Source organism: Alexandromys fortis, unplaced genomic scaffold (assembly GCF_014885135.2).
Source record: "Alexandromys fortis isolate MF-2015 unplaced genomic scaffold, M_Fortis_MF-2015_v1.1 scaffold_59, whole genome shotgun sequence".
Classification (NCBI taxonomy): Eukaryota; Metazoa; Chordata; class Mammalia; order Rodentia; family Cricetidae; genus Alexandromys; species Alexandromys fortis.
This window is the reverse complement of record NW_026067943.1, coordinates 4,905,580-4,927,265: the sequence shown is the minus strand read 5'-3', so window position 1 is coordinate 4,927,265 and position 21,686 is coordinate 4,905,580. Positions and strand designations below refer to the sequence as shown.

At 48.2% G+C, this 21,686-nt stretch overlaps 1 protein-coding gene across 2 annotated transcripts in view; it reads right to left on the bottom strand.

The window, feature by feature from the left end:
* The window catches only part of Syn2 (synapsin II), a 150,394-nt gene that overhangs the window by 6,146 nt on the left and 122,562 nt on the right, over positions 1–21,686 (bottom strand). For both annotated transcript variants that reach the window (XM_050148555.1, XM_050148556.1), the window contains exons 6-11: positions 19,494–19,556; positions 18,992–19,134; positions 16,115–16,189; positions 15,552–15,654; positions 14,223–14,372; positions 1,621–1,681 (exon numbers count right to left, since the gene is read on the bottom strand). In XM_050148555.1, the coding sequence (XP_050004512.1) occupies positions 1,621–1,681; positions 14,223–14,372; positions 15,552–15,654; positions 16,115–16,189; positions 18,992–19,134; positions 19,494–19,556 (595 nt within the window). The remainder of the gene's footprint in view (positions 1–1,620; positions 1,682–14,222; positions 14,373–15,551; positions 15,655–16,114; positions 16,190–18,991; positions 19,135–19,493; positions 19,557–21,686) is intronic.

The window sequence follows — 21,686 nt, the reverse complement described above, 5'->3', positions numbered from 1 at the left end:
TGATTGACCACCATCCGCATTATACACATTTTTCTAGAGCCTCAGAACTTTCCAGAAGCCAGAAGAGAAACCAGGGCATGTGCCCCCTGACAACCAACACTACTCCCTCCTCAGACCTGGCAGTCCAGAACCTGGCCATGTCGCCAGAAAGGTGGGGAATGTAAAAGTAGATCCAGAAGCTGACCTGAGCTCCTGGATGGGCTCTGGGGCTGGAGAAGGCCTCTCGTTCCATTCCCAGCTCTGCCCGCAGATGGCAAGATGAGGCACTGAACCTCAAGTTCTGGCTTAATTAACAACTACATTATCTGCCCAAGGTTCTTGGTCAGATGGAAGGACAGACACACTGGCAAGGGTTCTCCAAAGTATGGGGCCTCTGTCCAACACACATACCAACACCTGGGCCAGAGTTTTCCAGAAAGCTCCCTGGTTTGGGTTCTCCAAAGAGGCCAGGCTAAGAACTAAAGTGGTCAAGACCAGAGCTAGGTAGCTAGAGAACCCACTCAGGTGACAGGAGACGTAGCTGACTCGGTCTCCTGTGAGGAAGCCTGGGAAATGATTAACTCCCTCTCAGGTCAGTCGTTCCCTGGGGTCTCTCTTCAGCACTGCTGGAAAACCAGCTCTCTTCATAGGTCAAGCTTTGAGGAATACACAGCAGCCCCAGTTCCACAGAAGCACACGTGGCCAGTTTAGAAACAGCAACAACAAAGAAACAACAGCAGGCACTGAGAATCGACACACAGAGAATAGGAGATCACTTGGATATTGCACATTGGCGGCCCCTTAGTTTTTTAAACCTTGTAGCTAGTTAATAATCAAAATGAAGGGAACACGGGTACTTAAAATACAGAACACATTCCTGGAAGCAGCTGCTTCTTTGTATTTCGTCACTAAAAACACAAGAGCTCTACAGGCACAGCCAGCTTATTCACAAACTCAAACTGCACCAGATCATAGCGAATGGAGAAAAAGATGGATGCTTTCAGATCCAATGGATGGAACTATGAAAAGTAGACCTTGGCAAAATCTCTTAGAAGTGCTATCTATTTACCCTAGTCATGCAGGGAGGAAGTAAAACACAGTTCACTGAAGATCCCAAGCACTCGTGGAGGTAAGTGGGAGGAGGTGAGTGGGAGCCTGGGGGAGGAGGAGAGAAGCCTGGCTGTCTTTTTGCGGGTGGCTGTTTCTCCCCGTCCACTGCAGGGCTCAGATCTCAGCCCTCACTGTGTGATGCTTAAGAAACACTATCAAACCACCCAGAAGATAGTCACACTGGACTCGAGAGGCACGATTCTTTTGTACACTGTTGACAAACAGCCCTGGAACCACGAGTTATACAGAAAACGTAGAAGCGTTACAAGCACAGACAGCGACAGGTAAACAACCGGACAAGGAGCTGACCCTGCATAGGAGGAACAGTCCAGTCAGCACTAAAAGGACATGGCGGCGGCACTGGCCGGAGGGTCCGCCGCTCCCCTCCCCGCCTTCCTTTCTTTTCTCTTCTTTTTGTTTTTGGCTTAAATTTTCTGCTTTGAAAAATTAACTACCGATCTCTTTAAGAAGCTTGGACTTGTTTTGGACCTACTGCAATGCCATTACAGTCGAGAATATACTGTAAACAACCTTGGGGCGGTGGCCGCTGAGGTGGGGTCTTGCTGGAGTCGGGTTCCTTCAGAGCTCCACTCTGGAAGACAAAAACAAAACAAACAAAAAAGAAAGCCACAAGAGATTAAAACAAACAAGGTTCCAAGCAGACACCAAAGAGAAGCGCGGGGCCAAGGCTGCACTGGGGTCCCCGGGTCTGCTCAGGACATCCAGACTTTAGACCTCGAGGACCCTCACCTCTGGACTGCTGCTGGTTAAGGAGTAGGCCGTGTGGGGCTTGGAATTACTGATGGGAGCCTAAGCCCTCCTCAAGCCTCTTTCATTTTACTCACTGCAGCCTTGCTTGAGTTTTTGTGCTTCGTTCTCCCACTGCACATCCAGTTCACTTTGTACTCACAGGCCCGGCTTCTGATAGGAGGGTGTGGTGATGGGGACTGGGGTAGGGCAGGGTCGATGCGTGAGTTCTGATGTGGTTCCTTTCTCATCGGGATGAACTGGAGGGTGGGTTCAGTTTGGGGACTCACTAGGGGTCTGAGCCACTCTTTGGGCTAGGTTGTACCCTTGAGGGAGAAGGAGCTAAAGGAAGGGGCCGCTGCTTGTTTCTCAGAACCTTCTTACCCAGAAGGAAGGGTAAGACGCTAACAAGGGTAATGTGCTCAAGGCCACGTTGTTTTGCTGTCTCGAACTGCAGAATTACAGTCCTGCCTGACGACATGGCTCCACTCCCACGCTTCCTCTCCGCCCAGCTGTGATTCTGATTATGTCCTGACAGGATCAAAGATGCGTGTGACCGGTTTGTCTTACACTTGGGTTTCAGGCACGTGTGTGTGGAGCTTGTCTTCAGTGCGCCGGAAACACTCTCTAAAGGCAAGGTGTGCCAAGTGGGCCGATGGTGATGTCAGAGTGGACCTCCCCACCCAGGGCTGTGAAGTGGGCTAAATGTGCCTTCGAACTGGCTCTCACTTCCCTCTCGGTGCCCTTCACCCCTGGAGATAAACCCTATCCCCACCTCAGTGCCCTTTCACCTCCTGCTTCCCACTTCCCCGGGGTTTGAGTCTGGCCATTTCTGTCCTCTAGCTTCCTATGGCCAGTTCCCAGCTCCTACCTGGAAGTAGAAGCGTTCGCCTTCTCAGTACCTCAATCTTTCGATGATGGTATCATCTCCCACAGTACGGGATTTTGTTCACTAGCAGGCATGACCTTTGTGGTGTCCTTAGTACCCCTTGCCAGGAAAGCCCATCTTACCTATCAGCCGCCTTCACCACCACCACCACAGACACCAGCCTTTCCAGCCCTCTCGTCCAAGCACTCTAACTGGTTGAGGGAGACCTGCTTTGAGTCCTGACACTGAGTCCCCCCCCCCCCACATTATGCCAGCTGGTGGGCACCCAACCCATTCATCCCCAGGGCTCCTCCAGCCTTCCCCTGGCATCATCTTCCATTTGCCATCTTTGGTTAAGCATTATCAGGTTTGGCTTACACGAGAGTTCCCCAATCCTCTCAGTCGCCTCTGCTCTTCCTTCTTCACTGCCAACTGTTACCCTCCTAAAACCTCTCCCTAGTTGTGCCTCTTCGTTTCTCTCAGTTTATATCTGAAGTTCCCTGGGTGTTTACCATGTGCCCTTTATGTGGTCTCCCCCTTACATCGAACAATGGCTGTATGTGGTAGATATTTCTTTCCTAACATTCCCGATCGCTTCAGCCCTGCTGGAATCAACCTTTCTAGCCTCCATTCCCTACATATCCGAAAAATACCTGTGCCTTCTGGGCCTAACCTTATTGTTTGGTTTCTTTTCTAGGCCATGTGTGCAGTGTCATGGCCTCTCATTTTCCAAGACAGCTACTCAGGCATAGGGCAGCGCAAGCCAAATCTGTGGAGCATCTAGACTCATTCTTGCCTGTTGTCTTCCTCAGGCCTCCCAGAAGGCACTCATCAGGCACAGAAATATACATGTGAGACCTTCAAGGAGAAAATGAAAGTCAAAGTGCCCTCCCCAAAGCTTTGGGAGAATAGGTCCCAGAGGCAGTCCTCAGGGCAAGAGCCTGGGAATGAGCCTCAGCTACTCTTGGTGGCGCCTAAAGAGCTTCTCCTGCCCTTGCTTCCACTGAGCTTGTGGACTGGACTTCTCAGGGGCTGAGGGAGGCCAGGAGGAGAGTCCCTTAGGACTGTCCCTTGCCAGGCAGAGACACCCTGGCTCCTCCCACAAGCCTGCTGTCTGCTAGAGGCTGAGGGCTTATTCCCTGTGGGGTTTGGCTACCACGAGATCTGTCTCCAGTCACCGAGAGCCTCCTGGGATGCTGAATTCCACAGAAGTCTGGCCACTCTGGCGTCACTGCCAAAATTTGGCCTATAGCCAGCCCAAGGCAGGAACTCATGGTCAGCCTGAGCGGCCGGGTTGCTCTTGGGAAGCTGGTTGACTCAAACAGGTAAGAATGTTTCGTCCAGCTCCTGTGATCATATACACAAAGAAAGGGAGGGAATGAAGCCTCGCGAAGCTCTGGGCTTAGGGAATGGCGGCTAGAGGGTGTCAGTCTAATGCCGCTGACAAAACTGACGCGGAGAAGGTGCATTTGTGTCTCAATAAGGAGAGACAGATCCATTGCCTTCCTGTTTGGTCAGTCCTCACCAGAAAGCACTGTCACCATATCCGGGCACCTCTTTGCAGGGGTGCATTGGCATTGGCAGGGTGAGGTTGAGAGACTGGAAACATCTTTCCTTATGTGACTTTTTGCAAGTTACTTCATCTCTGAATCTCAATTTCCCCAAATGGTCAGGCTACAAGGATTAAATGATGTGACCATGGCAGCACCAGGGTGGCGTGTGAACCACGTCAAGGGTAGCCTAGGTAATGGTGGCTTTCCCTCCATGAGCTCTCCAACCAGCACCTAGGAAAATTCCAGCCAGAGATACTGTGCAGGGGACACAAGTCGTCACAGGCAGATGACTTCTGCTGGCTCTTCTGACTCCAGGCTTCCATTAATTTTTTTTTTTTGTGCAAAGATAAGCCCTTTTTAGCAGTACAGTCTTGAGGCAAGCAGAACCCCAGGCCTGCTGGGCCTGACCAGAGATATCCTGCAGGCACAGGCTTGGAGGGACTGGGTGAGGAGAGTGTGCTGCTGCCCACCGACACTAACGAGGCTAATGTCCTACTCTGCTGGGTTAGAGGGCTTTGGCAATCAAGAGAGCCAGTGGGCAGGACAGAGGAAGGTCCCATGAAGCAGCTGGTGAAATACACTCTCAAGGTGACCCGGTGAGCATTTAGCTATCAAGAGAGAAGAGCAGCTTTCCTCACACAGGACCACAGATGCCTGGTTTTCTCTTTCTTTCCTTCCCCATGCCCTCATAGGCACATCAGAAAGCCGTGGTACATGGTATTGCACAGAGCCTCCCGAGCTGGGGTGAGATCCAGCTCTCCTTAGCAGCCAGCTGACTCAGGATAACCATCTTTATTGTCTTTTCCTGACACGTGAACACACTCAGAGTAACTAACCCAATATCTCACCTAAGAGTTGTGCGGCTTAGAAACAACAGATGAGCTTTACATACTGTGAAGTCCTAGCCAGCAAATAATAAGTTAACAGAATTGTTTTTATTTACGGAAGAATAAATCTATGTCATGCATCAGTGGAGAAGACATAGCTGGATAGTTTCCTGCCATCTTGTGCAGAGTAGTTCTTACATGGAGGCTTCTAACCCAATTAGGTTAGCCCAGGCCTTCCCCTGTGTATCAATGTCTTAGTTTTAGAAAGGTACACTCAGTTGAAAAAAAAAAAAAAAACACCATCAGATTAGGAAGAGTAAATGGCTCCTGAGGTGACTGGAGAGGAAATCACTGGCCTAGGAGAGAAACCAAGCCCATGACTGAAGATCTGTGGGGTTTCGCTAACGGCATCTCTAATTTTCCACCCGTGGCTTTCAGTAGACAGACTGGCAGAGGAGCCCCTATCTGAGTGAGGCCCCAACAGGACGGAAAGCTGAGGAAGGAAAGACATTGAGTGACTCAACTTTGGAGAATTGTTGGCTTAACACCAGCTGCCCCCACCAGGAGGAAGGCCTGTGCTTGCTCAGCAGATCTGAGACAGGAAATTGGGAAAGGGTCCCAGGGTCTGGCCCCAGGAAAGGGGCCAGGCCAAGCTCCTTGCTGGCCACGCCACAGAACTATTCTGCTCAGCTCCCCCAGGCCTCGCTTCCCCGGTCCAGGACTCCAGGGAGAATGAAGCAGCAGGAAGGAATGTGGTCAGGAGGTTGTAGAGCAAAGGGGACGGTATGTTTTCAGCACCTTGAGACCTTTCCGGACTCACCCCCTTCCTTCCTCCACAAGGGTATAAAAGGTATCCAGGGATGAGCTGAGGCTCCTTCCTTCCCGGGGGAACCACTCTTTGGGCAAAGACCATCGCCTGGCTTGTGGTCCTCCCATAACCTGAGGACACCAGAAATGGTCCACAGGGGCCACAAGTCCTATGGGGGCTCTGAGGATCAGGCCACCCTAGGTCAGAATGTCAGTTTCGAGTGATTAAAGATGTCCCTGAAAGTAAAGACAGTCCCAAAATAGCCGGGTTCTCTTAATAGTTCGTTAAGGGATCTAGTCACTGGTGGCTTTATCTGAACCTGCCCCCAATCTCCCTGAGTTCTCAGCTTCTAGTCACTGGGGAACACGTTCTCTGAAGCCAGCCCTGCTGTGGGAAGCAGGAAGGCTTTGGCTTGTCCTAACTTTACCTCGTAGGACAAGTGGGATCCAAGGGACAGTTGTGCCCCTCCCTAAGGGGCTGCGCTTCTCAGAGTGAAGAGAGTCCCTCTCAGTCTTAGTGTCCTAGTATTACAAGCTCACGGGAAAATTTATCATATTTTATGCGTAGGAATGTTTGCAGCCGTGCATGCATGGGTACCACGTGTGTGCTTAGTGCCCGCAGCGGTCAGAGAAAAGTGTCACTATCTCCTGGTACACAGCTATGAGTTAGTAACTGAGCCTAGGTCCTCTACAAGAGCAGCCAGTGCTCTTAGCCACCAAGCCATCTCCCCAACTCCTCAGACCTTTTCTTCTGAACGCTTCCTGCTACTTCTCCCAGGTCTGGCAGTTGCACGCACCCTGGAGCACAACACTCCAGCTCTGGAAGATTTTGAGTCTTACTTGCTCCATTCGCTCCCACCTGCCCTTTCTCCACCTCCCTAATAAGCGGCTTACTCCACTGAAGCCTGAACATTAATGTGACAGTCACACGGTCCAGAGCAACAGTTTCGGCTCTCAGTATCGGTGAGTTGATTCCTTATACAAGGTCAAAGCCTGTCTCCCAGCAAATTTGCCTCTAGGACCATTTCTAATCCGTGACGGCATCAGAAAGCTAGAGACATTGAGTCATAGGCTTCTGGAAACAGCTGCCAGCCAACTGTAGTTCCTTTAACTTATTTTGTTTTGTTGGAGGCAGGGTCCCATGTATCCCAAGCTAGCATCAAACTTGCTGTGTAGCCAAGGATACCTTGAGCTTTTGATTCTTCTGCCTCCACCATGAATGCTGGGATTGCAGGTGTGCCACCACACCTGGCTTATGCCTGTGCCGGGGCTCGATCCCAGGACTTCATGCATGCTATGCAAGTATTCTACCAACTGAACTTCATCCTCTGCCTCAGTCCTTCTACTTTTGTCCATAGCATAGATGAACCACCAACATCCTGGTCTCTCCTCTGATCACACTAGTTTGAATCCATCCTGTTATACTACTACCCTCAGACTAGAAGTCACATCCAACGTGTGATGTAATCAGCTCAGGGAGAAGAAAGCTTCGCCCTATCCCAGGTACCAAATGCACAGGCATGCTTCCAGAGGCCTAGTCTTAAACCAGTTCTCTATGGGTCTTACCCACAAGCCAAATAAGGAGCTGGCTAGACGCATAAGCAAGGGGCACTGAAGAAGGCACTGACAAAAACCAGGCCCTGCTTCACTCGTTAGCATCTGAAATCCCTACATTATTGTTCGGCCTTTTATCTCTGGAAGATTTTACAGGAATATAAAAAAGTGTGAGATCAGTGTAAAGAGACATGAAAACAAACAAGCGGGACCCAGCCACATGAAGACAAGGAAACTATCTCTCTTGACAAGATCTGAAAGTTCTGGCCACCTGAATGTCTCTCCCTTGTTTCTGGGGGTCTGGAAAGCAGCTCTCTCTAGACCCCAGCTTCAGACTGCTCTCAGGTCCTGCTGGCACACCCCACACATCTCAGGGACTTCCCAGCTGTCGAGCTGTTGGTGACACACTCAGCAGCCCTAGGTACTCCATTTCTCCCGAGACCTAGAGATGAAGCGGTGAGCAATTTCCCACTCTCAGAGCCTGAGTTTGTTTGGGGGATGGGAGAGCCTGGGTGACAAGGAAAGAGGCTCAGTTAAGTGTAAATAACAGAGGTTCTGCAACTGTTGGCCACCAGGTGTCACCCTGAGAACAGTATTCCCTATGTAGAGGTTCAGTTGCCTGGGGCAGCCCGGAAGCTAGAAGTCCAAGCAGGCCGAGGCTAAGGCATTGACATCCAAAGCTTTGTTATTCACCTCTCTGCCTTTGGTGATGTGATCAGTACCTCCCTGGTTCTTGGAAGGATGCACAGCAGTTAGCTAGCTTGTGTTCATGTTGTATCCACTTCAGGTAAGGAGCCAGGCAAGCATACTCCCTACTCACTGTCCTCCCTCCCTCCCTTAGCCTCCTTCGGGTAATCTCTAATCATAGGAAGGAATGCTCTAGTGACAGGTAGAACAGGGGTGGACAGAGAAAGGGGGGGGGACAAACAAGCTCGTCACAAGTCTGTCCTGGTCCTCTTCTATATTATCAATATTACTGAGCAGAGTAGATCATAGACCTATGTAATGCAAGCAAGAAGTTCTTTCTCTTTCAGCCTGTAGTTCCGTGGCCACAAAAGAAGCTAACAAGAGTGGCTTGACTGAGGAATGGCATACATGACACATGAAGGGGCCTGGCAGGAGACATGACATGTAGGCTGGGATCCAGGCAACGTTTCTAGGTTTGTATCTCTTCTGCTTGCACTACCAAGGCTTCCTTAGGATCTAGACACAGGATGATAGGGCCATCAAAGGCATTGATTTCAAGTGGGGATACATGATCAATTTTGTTCTGTGAAGCCTACCACAGGGACAAAAGTGGTGGAAGCGATTTGCCTGGAGAGGAAGAAAACTGTACCTTTGTCATTTGTAAAGAGCTGTTACTAAATGCAGAGATACTAAAAATAGATTTACATTTGTTACTTGGCTTTACGTTTTCCCAAAACAAGCGACTACAACCTGGGGAAACTGCTCTCAACTGCCCTTTTGGAACACCTGCGATATTTAGTTATGTGCTGCATAACAATATTTAGCTCAGTGATTGGCCACACTGCCTAGTGATGTCATGGCCTCTTAGTTTGTATAGGCCTGAGCTACACTGATGAAGTCACTTGAGATCGAAACTCTCCAGGAGCATCCCAGCTGTAGAGCCCCACGCGAGTATCTTCAATGGATAGCAGAGTTCAGAGGCTTTGCTAAGCTCTTGAGATGAAATGGTAAACAAGTTCCAACTTTCAAAGAAGTTTGCATGCTAGGAGAAGTGACAAACTAATGAAAGAATCAGCTGACAGGAAGTGGGAAAACAGAACTCAAGAAGAGAAAGGTAGCAGCAGCTAAGCAATACCAACTTTGGGTGGTTGAAGAAATGTCACACTGTCGTGAAAGTTTCTGTACCCAACAGTGAGCTGGGCCAAAAAAAAAAAAAAAAAAAAAAGGAGGGAAAACATTTTAGGGGAGGCTAAATGAGCTACATAGGCCTTTGGGTATAGAGGGTAGGATGGCACATGGGTGAGAGGTGGGTGAGAGGCTATGTAACAGCCTGGGGAAATTTAGGCAAAGGGAAGGATAAGACATTGGTGGAAATGCAAGATCCGTGCTCTGGCTGTGCTGTAGTCAGACAGGCAAGCAAAGGTGTTAAGCCTTAGACGTGTGACTTGGAATTGCAAGGCGTGGTCAAGGCAGGAATCAGACAGGGGCTGGCCAAGCTCCCCAGGGAATTCACAAGTTCAGAGTATGTCTAGAGATTTATCAGAAGTGGAGAGGTCAGAAAAGAAAGCTGGGAAGGAAACGTTAAGATCATGCTGCCATGGTTTAAGTTACTCCACACTGCATAAAACAGCCGCGCCTTTCCCCGGGGGACTCCATTGCATGGGTAGCTTTTAGCTGCAGATGGAGGACGCCTGTGCCCTTGGATGCATATACACACAGCACCATCTGTCCATGTCCAGTACCATCTCTTCAGCAGCGCCTGACAAAGGACTTGTTCCGGGAGTGAAAAGGGTACCACCTTAGAAATTTATCTGGGTGTATTAAATCACACCAGGGAACCTGGGCCTAAGACTTTAACAGACACACTGACAAGAAAGGGTTTAACTCTCTGACTGGGCCCAGAGGTAGACACCCAGACTGTCGATGGTGACGTCACACTAACCTGTCATCTGGCCAGTGTGTGTGTGTGCACTGAGGACTGGCAGACAGAACTCCCGACTATCCCTGGTCTTCAGCTCAGTCCCCACTGTTGACATGGCTAGTCAACTTCCCTCTGCCCACACAGCCGGGACCTGCCATTCATCCCCTGTTTATTCCTTCCTCTCGGCCTGTCCCGCCCTTCAGCCCCTGCAGTCAGACTCAGCTCCACCCTCCACTCTCAGACCTGCAGCTGACACCTGTGGCTGACATGACAGCTGCTCTCCCTGCAGCGAGGCTTGGGTTCCTCCTCTCGTCGATTTAGATTTTCCTTACATTGCTGTCAGCCTTCTTCTGAGAAGCTCTTGGGCGTACACTGCTGCAGTCACTCTTCAGTCTCCGCACACCTAGAGAGAGATGCTGTGTGGCGTGTGATGCGCCATCGTAGAGTTAATGTTTGCAATTAAGGTTGTAAGGAAAGAGCTTGTGTTGCCTTAGCTAAGCTACCGTGGAAAGGTGGGACTATCTGGCACACTGTCTCCATTAAAAGCACTGCACCTTGTGAATCCATGGCCCGCTCAATCAATTCTGACATTGTGGAAATGCACAAACGTGTTTGTCTGTTTCTGATGTAGCGCTCTCATGACAAGGAGCCACAGAGGCAGAAGGCAAACGAGCAAGAGGGCACCTCCTGGAGGCCCAGCAAGGACGGTCAGCTGTATCGAAGGCCATTGTGAAACCAAGGCAAGAAGAGACGTTGGCGATCAGAATAGGTAACCTGGAGATGAGTCTGCTAAGAGCAGTTTCAGTAGGATGGTGGCGGAGAATGCTGGTTGGAGTGGACTGAGGAGAAAATGTGATATGACAAAGAGGTGTCAGTGGGAAAAAATGCAGGGGAGATTGATCGGTAGCTAGAGGGAGCTGGGCTTGAAGGGTATTTTCTTGTTCTTTGTTTTCCAGTGGGAGATGTTCAGAGATGGATGTGAGCATTTGGGAAAGGATAAACTAACGAAGGAAAGAGAGGGACCACTTTAAAGGCAAAGGTGGGACCCGGCACAGGCAGAGGCCGAGCCTTAAACACAGGCTCATGTGGGGAAGGTACAGGGGGCAGGGAGGTATGACACCAGGGTTAAGAAGGCAGCTGGTCTGCAGGTGTGACTGGCCCGTGAGCCTGGGCTTAGATGACGAAAGTCTTCCCAGTCATCAGGTGAGTGTCCTTATCAAAACAAAACAGGGTCTGGAAATGTGACCAGTACAGTTGTGGCTTAAGGGCCATCACCGCATCTTGCCAGGTGTTAGACTGTTACTGGGTGTCCACTGGCTTCTGGTCAGTATGAGGTCAGAGCACAGACTAGGAGGAAGTTAACAGAAGACACAGAAAAAGCTGCTCAGGCAGGAAGCCAGTCACCGTCACGTCTTCGAGTCAGGACACAAACAGATTTTGGGCAAAACCGCATCTCACCCACTACATACGTCCTAAGGTTATTAGGCCTCCGTTAATCAAGGAAAAACACAGAGCCAACCTCGCCACTGCTCACAAGGAGCAGGAAGCATTTGGGAAATTTATATTAACTTAATCGCGTGTGCAGGAAAGAATTCAGCCCTGCCTTAAGCGAGGCTTGGCAGTACTTGCACAGGTCTTTAATCCCAGCACTTTGGAGGCAGAGGCAGGTGGATCTCTGTGAGTTCGAGGCCAGCCTGGTCTACAGGGCAAGTTCCAGGACAGCTAGGGCTGTTACACAGGGAAACCCTGTCTTGGGGAGGGGGAGTGGAAAGTGGGGGGTGCTTAGCTTTTACATCAGGCTTACAGGAAGAAACTTCTAAACTCCCATAGTTTTCTGAGGGATAAAGGGTCTTTGTTATTCATAGTGGACCCCTTAGACCACATGTGCTAGTTTGACATCTAGAAAAGGCGCGATGGGTAGACAGTCCAATCAGACCAATCAATCAGGGTTCGCTAATGAAGTCCCAGCCATAACTGAACAGTGAATACTCCTGTGTGCTATCATCTACAGATGAAAGGAGAGAGGCATGCCCTGCAGTGATCTCTCAGATTCTTCGCTGTGCATCTTCACGTGACTTGGTTTTAGTCTGAGTCATTTTCTATGACAACAGTGCCTGTGAATACAATTCCAGTGAGTTCCCTGATTCCTGCAAAGCTCTAGTCAGCCCCGGGAGTTGTTGGAATTCCAGAACTTTCAGCTGATGTCAGAAGAGAAGGCAGTCTTGTGAAGAAGGATTATGGCCTCAGACTTTGTGGTCTGGCTAACTTCAGGTAGCCCTGGTATCAGACGAGATCTAAAAATCACCTACTTTAACTCCATTTCACAAGTGAGGAAACAGTCTGGAGATAAGGGGATGTTATAACAGAGCAGGGAATCGCCCCAAGTATCCAGGTTTCCAGCGAGGTGTGACAAGATGCTTAAGCTTAAGTATTCAGTGTTTGTAAAAGAAGGGATAGTATGGCTTAGATATGATTTGGGTGTGTCCCATTAGGCTTCCTGTGCAGAAATTAAATCTGCAATGTGATTGCAGGCCATAATTAATGATCTACCAAGGCTATCTTCCAGCCTATACACCGGAAGGTAACACTGGGACCCACAGAGATCCTCTTGCCTCTGTCTCTCCAGTGCTGTGATTAAAGGCGTGTGCCACCAGGGCTGGCTCTAAAGAACATTTTAGAAAACAAAAGATATTAGATTGGATCGACTGGACAAACAGATCCAGAAAGGCACAACTTACCAACTGGCACACTGTTTCAATTTAGTTACTTTGGGGGAAAATATTTACTATACATCATGTTTCTGCCTACCTTAAGTGGCATATATACTACTGCCTAAAATATCCAATTTCTTCTCTTGGCAGTTCAGGCTCATTATCCTGAATATCAACATTTCTATCTATGATTCTACAATGACTGAGTGTCTAGGGTAATTAGCGTCTACCCTAAATAGCCCAGTCTGATTCTCCCTGCCCAGTATAAATTCCCAGCCTTTATTCTTCCCCACTGAAGGATTTCTGGAAGGCTGACGTTTGCTACTGAGTGCAGTGTAATCTTAGAGGGCTTTCGCTCATCTCTAGATAAGGTGCTGATGTTTCTCCAGGCCTCAGACTGTAGGATCGAAACCCAGAATGTGCTGACCACATACATTAGCCATCACTGGGTGCCTCATATTGTTCTGCCTTAGTTTAGGGTTTTTTCTTTTTCTTTTAATTCTCATAACACTCTAGGGACATGGACTATGGTTACTTTTATTTAACTACTGCTATGGACCTTGGCCAAGGCCATAAAGCTAACAGAAGCAGGTCTAGAATTCCTAACTTGGGAGATGTTCATTTCAAAGCTAACACTCTTCTATTCTATTCTATTCCCCCAAACTATTTCAGGTTGAATTTTGAAGGAAAGGTTTCTAAGAGAATCCTAACAAAAATGTCAAAACCTGACCTTCATTAAATGGAAATGATTGCTTACATAGTTACACCAATGTTTAGGGGAAAGTTTGCTAAGACTCACGGATTCACTGTGCAGGTTCTTACCGCTCTATTATATAAAAGTTCAGAGGTGAGAGTCCTGGATATATTTTTGACAAATGGCCTATTGTAGAGCTCCTGGGCCTAAGGCTCTACAGAAGTTGGGTGGATTTTCCAGGAGCCCTGTACCTGAGACGCTGCCACTGTGATGAGAGTCGTGTACCACATCAACTGGAGAAGGCCACCTCTCTCTCAGAGGAACAAAAGCACATTTCTAATTTGAATTTCACCATGTCAGTCTCCCCTAGAACCTGGGGTCTAACTTTCCCTTCCTTCCGAACCTACAGCCTTCTCAGAAAGATGATGTTATACACATAGCAATAAAGAGTCAGTGAACTATCTGGTTCAGACTTCCCTCCGAGATCTAATTAAAAACAAGACATCCCAAGTCACAGGAAAGTAGGATGCAATTCTCTGGAGTCTTCAAGTTCAGGGCAGAGATCTCTACCTCTGCACAGTTCCATAGCTGATACTGCCAACTGCTGAGGAGGAGGCCAGAGAGGAAGGAATGGAAGAGAAGGAAGAGGGGGAAGCCCCTGGATCTCAGCTAGGTCTATAGGTATCTGACCTCTGCTTCTTCTTGAGCCACAGTGTCTGAAGCAGTGGTTCATGACTGCGCTGGGTGTCTTTGCGGTTTCTTACCTGTGGCTGCTGGGTGGTTAAGGGTCTCTGAGGAGACAGGGCAGGAGTCCTGGACAACAGCTGGTTCATTCTGCTGATGACTAGATCGGTGATGAGTTGTCTGTCCTCCACTTGGTGGTCCCCAATCAGTGGCATGCTACAGTCCATGACCTGGTGGAAGATGTGGCCCAGGTAAGGAAAAGGTCTGGAAATATAAAGGCCTGCTGTGCTTTGTGGGAATGGATACAGTTTAAGGCAGCAAAGTGGGTTGTTTGGCTGGAACTGTGTTCCTCAGCAGAGACAGGGATCGCTTGCTCCTGCTGCAAACATTTGCCATGACCCCTTTCGTTTTTGTTCACCCAGAGCAGAGCTCTGGGATGCAGAGTGCTGGGAGTGGGAAGTGGAAAAAGAGCAGGAGAGGGTATGGCCCAGGGCTGGAAGTTTACAGGAGCAGGAAGACACGGAAGGGAAGCCTTAGAGATGGCAGCTTGCATCCTTTGACTTTTCAGTCTGTCCCCAAACATTCTGCTCATTGAACGGCCTGATTCCTGCCTTGCTCCTGACCAGGACAGCTTCTCTGCTTGTCACTGATCTTGATTCTGTATCTACAGCAACACTTCCTCTCTTTAGGAAATGTCTGTGGTTCAACTCTCATGTGCAGATGATAAACAGGCTTACCCAGAGAGGGTGGCATGGTTATCTAGAGTTCCATGCTAATCAGGCTATGGAGTATATTTTCAATCTGAAACCCACTCGGGGCTCCTGACACTACTATTCTGGAAACACCAACTCCTGTACTTCCAGGAAGACTGAGTCCAGTGAGGGGGTAGTGTGGGGCTCTCACTGCCATGGCTTTGCCTTTAACAGGGGAAGGAGAGTTAGCAAAGCTGGGTTAGGGGACCAGGCAGAGCACAATATCACTAAAGCTAAGAGATGTTAGAAAAAATCATCTGCATTCAGGTGCCAAGTTGAAACCAATTCACCCTGCGGCCATAAGCACACATCCATGGTAGAGAGGATCCATTGCCTCATGTAATAGTGACTTAGGTTTGACTGAATGATTCTCAAAGGTGGCTTTCTCAGAGGAAAAAATGATACAATCACTACAATGCCTTCATAACAAAGTAGGCTAGGAACCAGGCACCTAGACGTGCCATCTAGTACTATTGTGTGACATGGCCAACAGCCCTCCACTTGGAAAGGAAGCTGGCTATGCAGATCTGCCGTCTTGGACATTCATAATAGAAGACTCTAAATGTGGTGTGAGATTCTCACACAACTTTTGAGCCAAAAGTCTGGTCCCGGTCTGGATGTCACTGCATACTGACCTGTTCCTTGGACCAGACTCACCTCAAAAATGTAGTCTTTCCCATCTTTGCCATGCACAGCTTTGACTGCACAGATATCCAGGCCACCAAACATCTCAGAGCAGGCATCCACCCAGAGCTTGTACCTGGAGGGGACAGGAAGACGTCCTGAGGCTAAGACAGTAAGCGCGCACCAAGCCTACATTCTGATAAGGTCTTCCTGAGCTCACCTTTCCATCCCTCACCTCCATTCTTCTTTCCTTTCCTCTTCACCACCGAGCAAGGTGCCTATTTATGGTGCCTCACCTTTCTGACCCCATGAACTCACCCACATTCCCAAGCCCAGAGCTGGGCCTCATCTCATCTAGAAGGTCTTCCACCCCACGCTATTATTTCTTTATTAGAGCTTCTATGGTACATTGTCGTTGGCTCTGCAACAGCATTTGACTTGGCTCTGCCTGACCTCGTTCCCTGGCTGCCAGAGCCTCTGAGTTGTATTAGTCCTATCTCCACAGAGCCTCCCTTACTTCGGGTGTTGTCTCTTTGTAACACCTCTTGACTGACAGCCGCCTTCCTCTCCATGCGGATGGGACGGCGCTCACTCACCGGTCCGACATGGCGATCTGCTCCAGCATAGCAGAGCCGGTGTTTGTCTTCCAGTTCCCTGAGATGGATGTCCTCCTGAAACAAGGTCCCACCAGCAAAGGACAGGCTATGAAGCATACCAGCATGGAAGGTGCAGGAATCCCAGAACTGTCCATCACCAGTTTATTGCTGTGTTCCCCACCAGAATTCTCCTGAGCAACTACAGGGTCTCTGTTGGGCCTAGAGTCACCTGTCACCTTCATGGCCTGTTTTCTCAACAAAGGTCTATCTCAGAATAACCCATCCAATAAATAAGAAATACATCTTTCAAAGACTCACAAAACCTCTAAAATCAAGTATATAGAGGCTACAAAGCAAACCTGAACCAATACAAAATATTGAAATATTGAAATTCCTTATATCTTATCAGTGGAGTAAAACTAGAAATAAACAGCAAAAGAAATCATTGAGACTACACAGCTACATGGCAAATAAACAGTGCACTTTTGAGTGAATACTGGGTCACTGAAACAGCCACGGGGCAACTAAAAACTTCCTAGAACCGAATGAAAATGAGAGCATCACTCCTTAAAGCTCTGAGATACAGCAAAGGCGCTCTAAGAGGAAAGTGTATAGCGAAAGTCCTAATGTGGAAAAAAAAATCAGGAAGGTCTCAAGTAAACAACCCAACGATGTACCTCAAAATCCCAGAAAGGCAAAAGAACAAACCAAAGTGTAGTAACTGGCAAGAAATAGAGATCAGGGTAGAACTTAAGGAAGCAGAGACTGAGAGAAGCATGATACACAGAACCACACATTTAAAAGTTGTTTTTTTTAAATGAATTAAGCAGAAGAAATAGGAGACTCAAAACAACCAAAGTAGAGATAAAAAGGGCCATTGATACAAGAAACTCAACTGATAGTCAGGGATCATTAGAGAGTATTTTGAAAACTTACATCACAAAAAGTTAAAAAGCTAGAAAAATGAATAAATTTCTAAAAACCTATGACCAAATAAAATTAAATCAAATGATAGAAATATATTAAACCCATAACAAGCAACATGAATGAAACAGTAATTAAATCTAGTCAGAAAGAAAAGCGAGGACCAGATGGAGTCACTGCCGAGTTCTGTAAGGATTTTAAGACTTGACATCAATACTCATCAAAGTCACAAAAAATGGAAAGGAAAGGGAAGCCACCAAATTTACTCTATTATACAAAGCCAAAGAGACAAACCAGGTAAGAGCACAACACAAAAAAGGAAAACTTTAGACCAATTCCACTGGTGGATAGAGATGCAAGAACTCTCAACAAAATACTTACAGACCAAATTCAAGAATACATGAAGAAGGGCTGGCAAGGGGGCTTAGCTGATATAAGTGCCTGTCACAAAGACTAGTACCCTGAGTTTCTTAGGTCTCAGATGGAAAGAACCAACTCCCACAAGTCATCCTCTGGCACACACACACACACACACACACACACACACACACACGTACGCTCATGAGGACACATGCTCATACACACACACACACACACACACACAAATAAATGCAATACAAATCTTTGAAGATACATCAAGGTCAAGCTGGTTTCAATCCAGGGAAGCAACATTGGTTTATCACACAAAAGTTTTTAAAAAATTTAAAAATTACCACTGTATAAATACATTGAATAACAGAAGTTACATGAGTGTTTTAATAGACACAGAGACGGCATTCGATAAAGTTCAACATGATAAAATTCTAAAGAAACAGAAAGCCACAGCTACACAGAGAAACCATGTCTCAAAGAAAGAGGGGGAGAGAAACTAAACAGAAGGAGAAAAAGGGAGAGAAAGAAAGGGACAGAGGGAAGGATGGAAAGAGAAAGGAAGGGAGGAAGGGAGAGAAGGGTTCCTACTGCTATACAAGGTGAGAAACACAGTGATTTTGTATTCTCCCAAGAAATCCCTAGAGAAGAGCAGTCTATGTGGAAGGACTAAGACTGAAAGCAGGTCTGGAAAGGACTATCTCCCAACCTCCCGAGATTCCAACAATGAGAAGAGGGGAAGGGGGACAGTGGGGACAGGTGCGTATGGCTGAGTGGCAGAAAGCAAATTCATGTGTTAATAATCTTATTTATTTGTAATAAAAACTTTATATCTTAACCAAGTTCTTAAAAGACCATAAATTAATAGTCTCAAAATTGGAGCTGTAAACTCTCTGTGCGTGTAGGACAGAGGCCAGGCCGGTCTTGAAGTCTTTTGTCTGCCTGACATCTACGCTCTTCCTGGCGGGTGTGGCTGTGTGGAACAGCCATCCACTCTTGGGAAAGGGGTAGCATTTCCAAGGCTGGTGTTTACACTTGGGCTCAGCTGCTTCTGTGGACTTGCAGTCTGGTGGAGCATGCAGATCCCTCTGAGGTACGAAAAGTGCAGCGTGTGTAATGTAGTTTTAAAAAGTGCATAGGGCCACAAGGAGCACAATCCATTTTTCAAAATATTAAACCAAGCATTTATGTGAACACGATGTAGTGGCAGGTTTAACCTCTGCCATGGTTTTTAGAAGAAAAAAGAGAGAGTTGGTTCTAGCAACATCGGTCATAACCTGTGTGACAGTGTAAGTCAAGAACACCTGTGAGCACTGTTAGTGAAAAGGCCCAGTACCGCCACTACTGTAGTCTCTATGTAGCCTTTGTTCCTGTCTGAAGAAAAGCAAAATCCACTTAGGGACTAGTGAGATGGCTATAGTTTTATTTCTCAGACCTCTCCTCTGACGTACCAAGAATTCAGGCTAAGAAGCCTGACTTAGTGGCATCCTTTCCCTGGTCCTACCTTATGGCTCTGATGAGGTACGGTGGCTGCCGAGGGAAAGTGGATAGTTAGTATCGGCTGAACACTCCACGTATACTCACATGTAAGCCTTGTAGTTGTTGCCAATCTTCTGAACCCGGATGTCATACTTGGCGTCAATGAAGGGTTCTGCGGTGGCATAGGTTTGGGTGAGGGCCACCACGCTAGCAATGTCCTGGAAGTCGTAGTGATTTTCCACTTTGACCTAATGTTGATGTGAGACAGACACGTGGATACGCACACCGAGATGCCACAAGGGCTGACTCCAAGCCAATCACGCAGTTTCTGACACTGGTAAACATGAACATCCCATCTCTCTAGCAGCTCCTCTGTCTCTAGTCCCTTCCAGGAGCTAGGGTCACACTTGTTGCAAAAGATCTAAGGGGACAGCTGGGTTGGTTGTATTCTTCATTGTATGACTGGGCAAAACCCATGGCTTCCAAGGGACCTGGTTGGGTCCTATGGAGAAACCCACTGATGCAGGAAGAATAGTCTACCAATGGGCTTGCTGAGTAAAAGCCCCCTTGGACACAACCCAGGTTGCCACCAGGCATCATGCCTTACCTTGCCCATGCCTGAGTGAGCATGGCCAATCTTCACCACCACAGGAAATGTAGGCAGTGTAAGCTGAGAGAAGAAAAGGAAGAAATGGACTCGTCAGTAGGTCTTTTCCCTTTGACATCCTAAAATATTTTTCTTGGGACGACCCTTGGGAACATCCTTTAAAGAATTGGTGTAGGGGCTGGAGAGAGCTCAGCAGTTAAGATGGCTTGCTGCTTTTGCAGAGGACCTGGGTTCAGTTCTCAGCAGCCACACCAGATGTCTCAGAACCTTCTGTAATTCCAGTGCCAGGGCTTCTGACGCCTGTTGGTCTCTGCAGACTCCTGCATGCACATGGTGCACATAAACGCATGCAGGCACACATATATCCATGTAAACAAATAATAAAAAAAACTTCGGTGAATATTGTCAAAAATACATTGCGTGAACTTCTTGGATAACATTAATAAAACATTAAAATAAGAAATAGTGTACACTGTGTGCTTTATACATGGGACCCATAGAATGACAGCAACATTCCCAAGGTCACACAGTGGGCTATGTGTGCCCTGTTCTCCTATCTGATTCCTTCTGCATCTCGCTGCTTCAGTTTCCCCTGCCTTAGACAACCCTGGCAGGACCTCCTCTCAGCTAAGGAGAATTTTTCTTTAATTCACGAAAGAGCGCATTTTGCTGGCTGCAGATTTCACTGTAAGAAACCAGAAACATTTGGAATGCATTCTGAGCATCTTAATGCCCACTGAAACATGCACCTCTGACCACCTCTCCCCGTCATGTGCCATCTTTCCCGTGCTGGTCCTAACTGCCCTCTTCCTCTGTCACACTCTTCCCTGCTTACCAACACCACAGACTCAGTACCAAACACAGACTTGGTATCCTAAGGCCTATGTCTGTCCAGCTCAGGATTTGGAAGAGAGAAGACATAAGAATTCGGTATGTTTGCTCTTGGAAAACATCCTCAGCAAGGTACACTCTCCCTCGAAGTAGCCTTGTTTAAACAGAGGAGGAATAGTTAAGACTTAAAAGAGGAAGGACCCTCTGAAGGTAGGGGTTTGAGCTGCAGCAAAATGAAGGCAGAAGCAGTAACACGGTGGAGCAGGGGAGCAGCAGACAGCACACTGGCAGCTAGAGTGGGGGAGCAGCTAGAGCGGGGGAGCAGCTAGAGTGGGGGAGCAGCTAGAGCGGGGGAGCAGCTAGAGCGGGGGAGCAGCTAGAGCGGGGGAGCAGCTAGAGCAGGGGAGCAGCTAGAGCGGGGGAGCAGCTAGAGCGGGGGAGCAGCTAGAGCGGGGGAGCAGCTAGAGCAGGGGAGCAGCTAGAGCGGGGGAGCAGCTAGAGTAGGGGAGCAGCTAGAGCGGGGGAGCAGCTAGAGTAGGGGAGCAGCTAGAGCGGGGGAGCAGCAGACAGCACACTGACAGGTGAAGATTCTAGTTCTCTCCACCACTCACCTGTCAGCAACCTCATAGCACTGAACCTCTGTCAAGTGACAAGATTGGGATGATGCTTTTAAGACCCCTCCAAGTGACAACTCTCTCTTGGTCTGAGCATTGTGTGAAGAACTACTCTAGACACCAGTCTGGACCTACCACCTGCCTCTGTCTGACTCGTTCTCTCCCAATTCCCCTTTTCAAACATCACCACTGCCATCTAACTGGACTCTTCTAAAGGAGACAGCTATCAGCAGCAGGGAAAAGTCGAGTCTATAATGAAAATTCGAGTCTCATGGAGTGGAGCGTGATCATGAATGTGAGTTTGGCGCTGTGGACTGCAAAACAAGGAGAGGAAGGAATCGTGTAGTCCAGTCCTGTTTCGTGGAGAAAACAGTTGGGGCCCAGAGAGGCAAAGATCACAAAACGATCCAGTGGCAGTTGGAATCAGGACTCGGCCCCCAGCTCCCGCTGAGGCAGTCATTCCACGAGTTTCTTTTCATTCAGATTCTTGGAGCACTTTGCTGACAAACAGTGGACAAGGCTTGGGTCACAATGACCGGAGTGCCTGTCTTGTTTGCTAAGCGGCTCCGCCTTCTGCAACATGGCAGTCTCCAGGGGACAATGATGTGCAGTAGGGGCTTTGAGGTCCGAAGTTTGCCCTGACCTGCTGGGCAGGACACCCTGCGTTTCAAGCTCCATGGAAAGAACTGCCCTCAACTCTGAACTCTGTAGTCTAAGACTCTGCTGTGAAGAGTTTTAAAGCACTGGC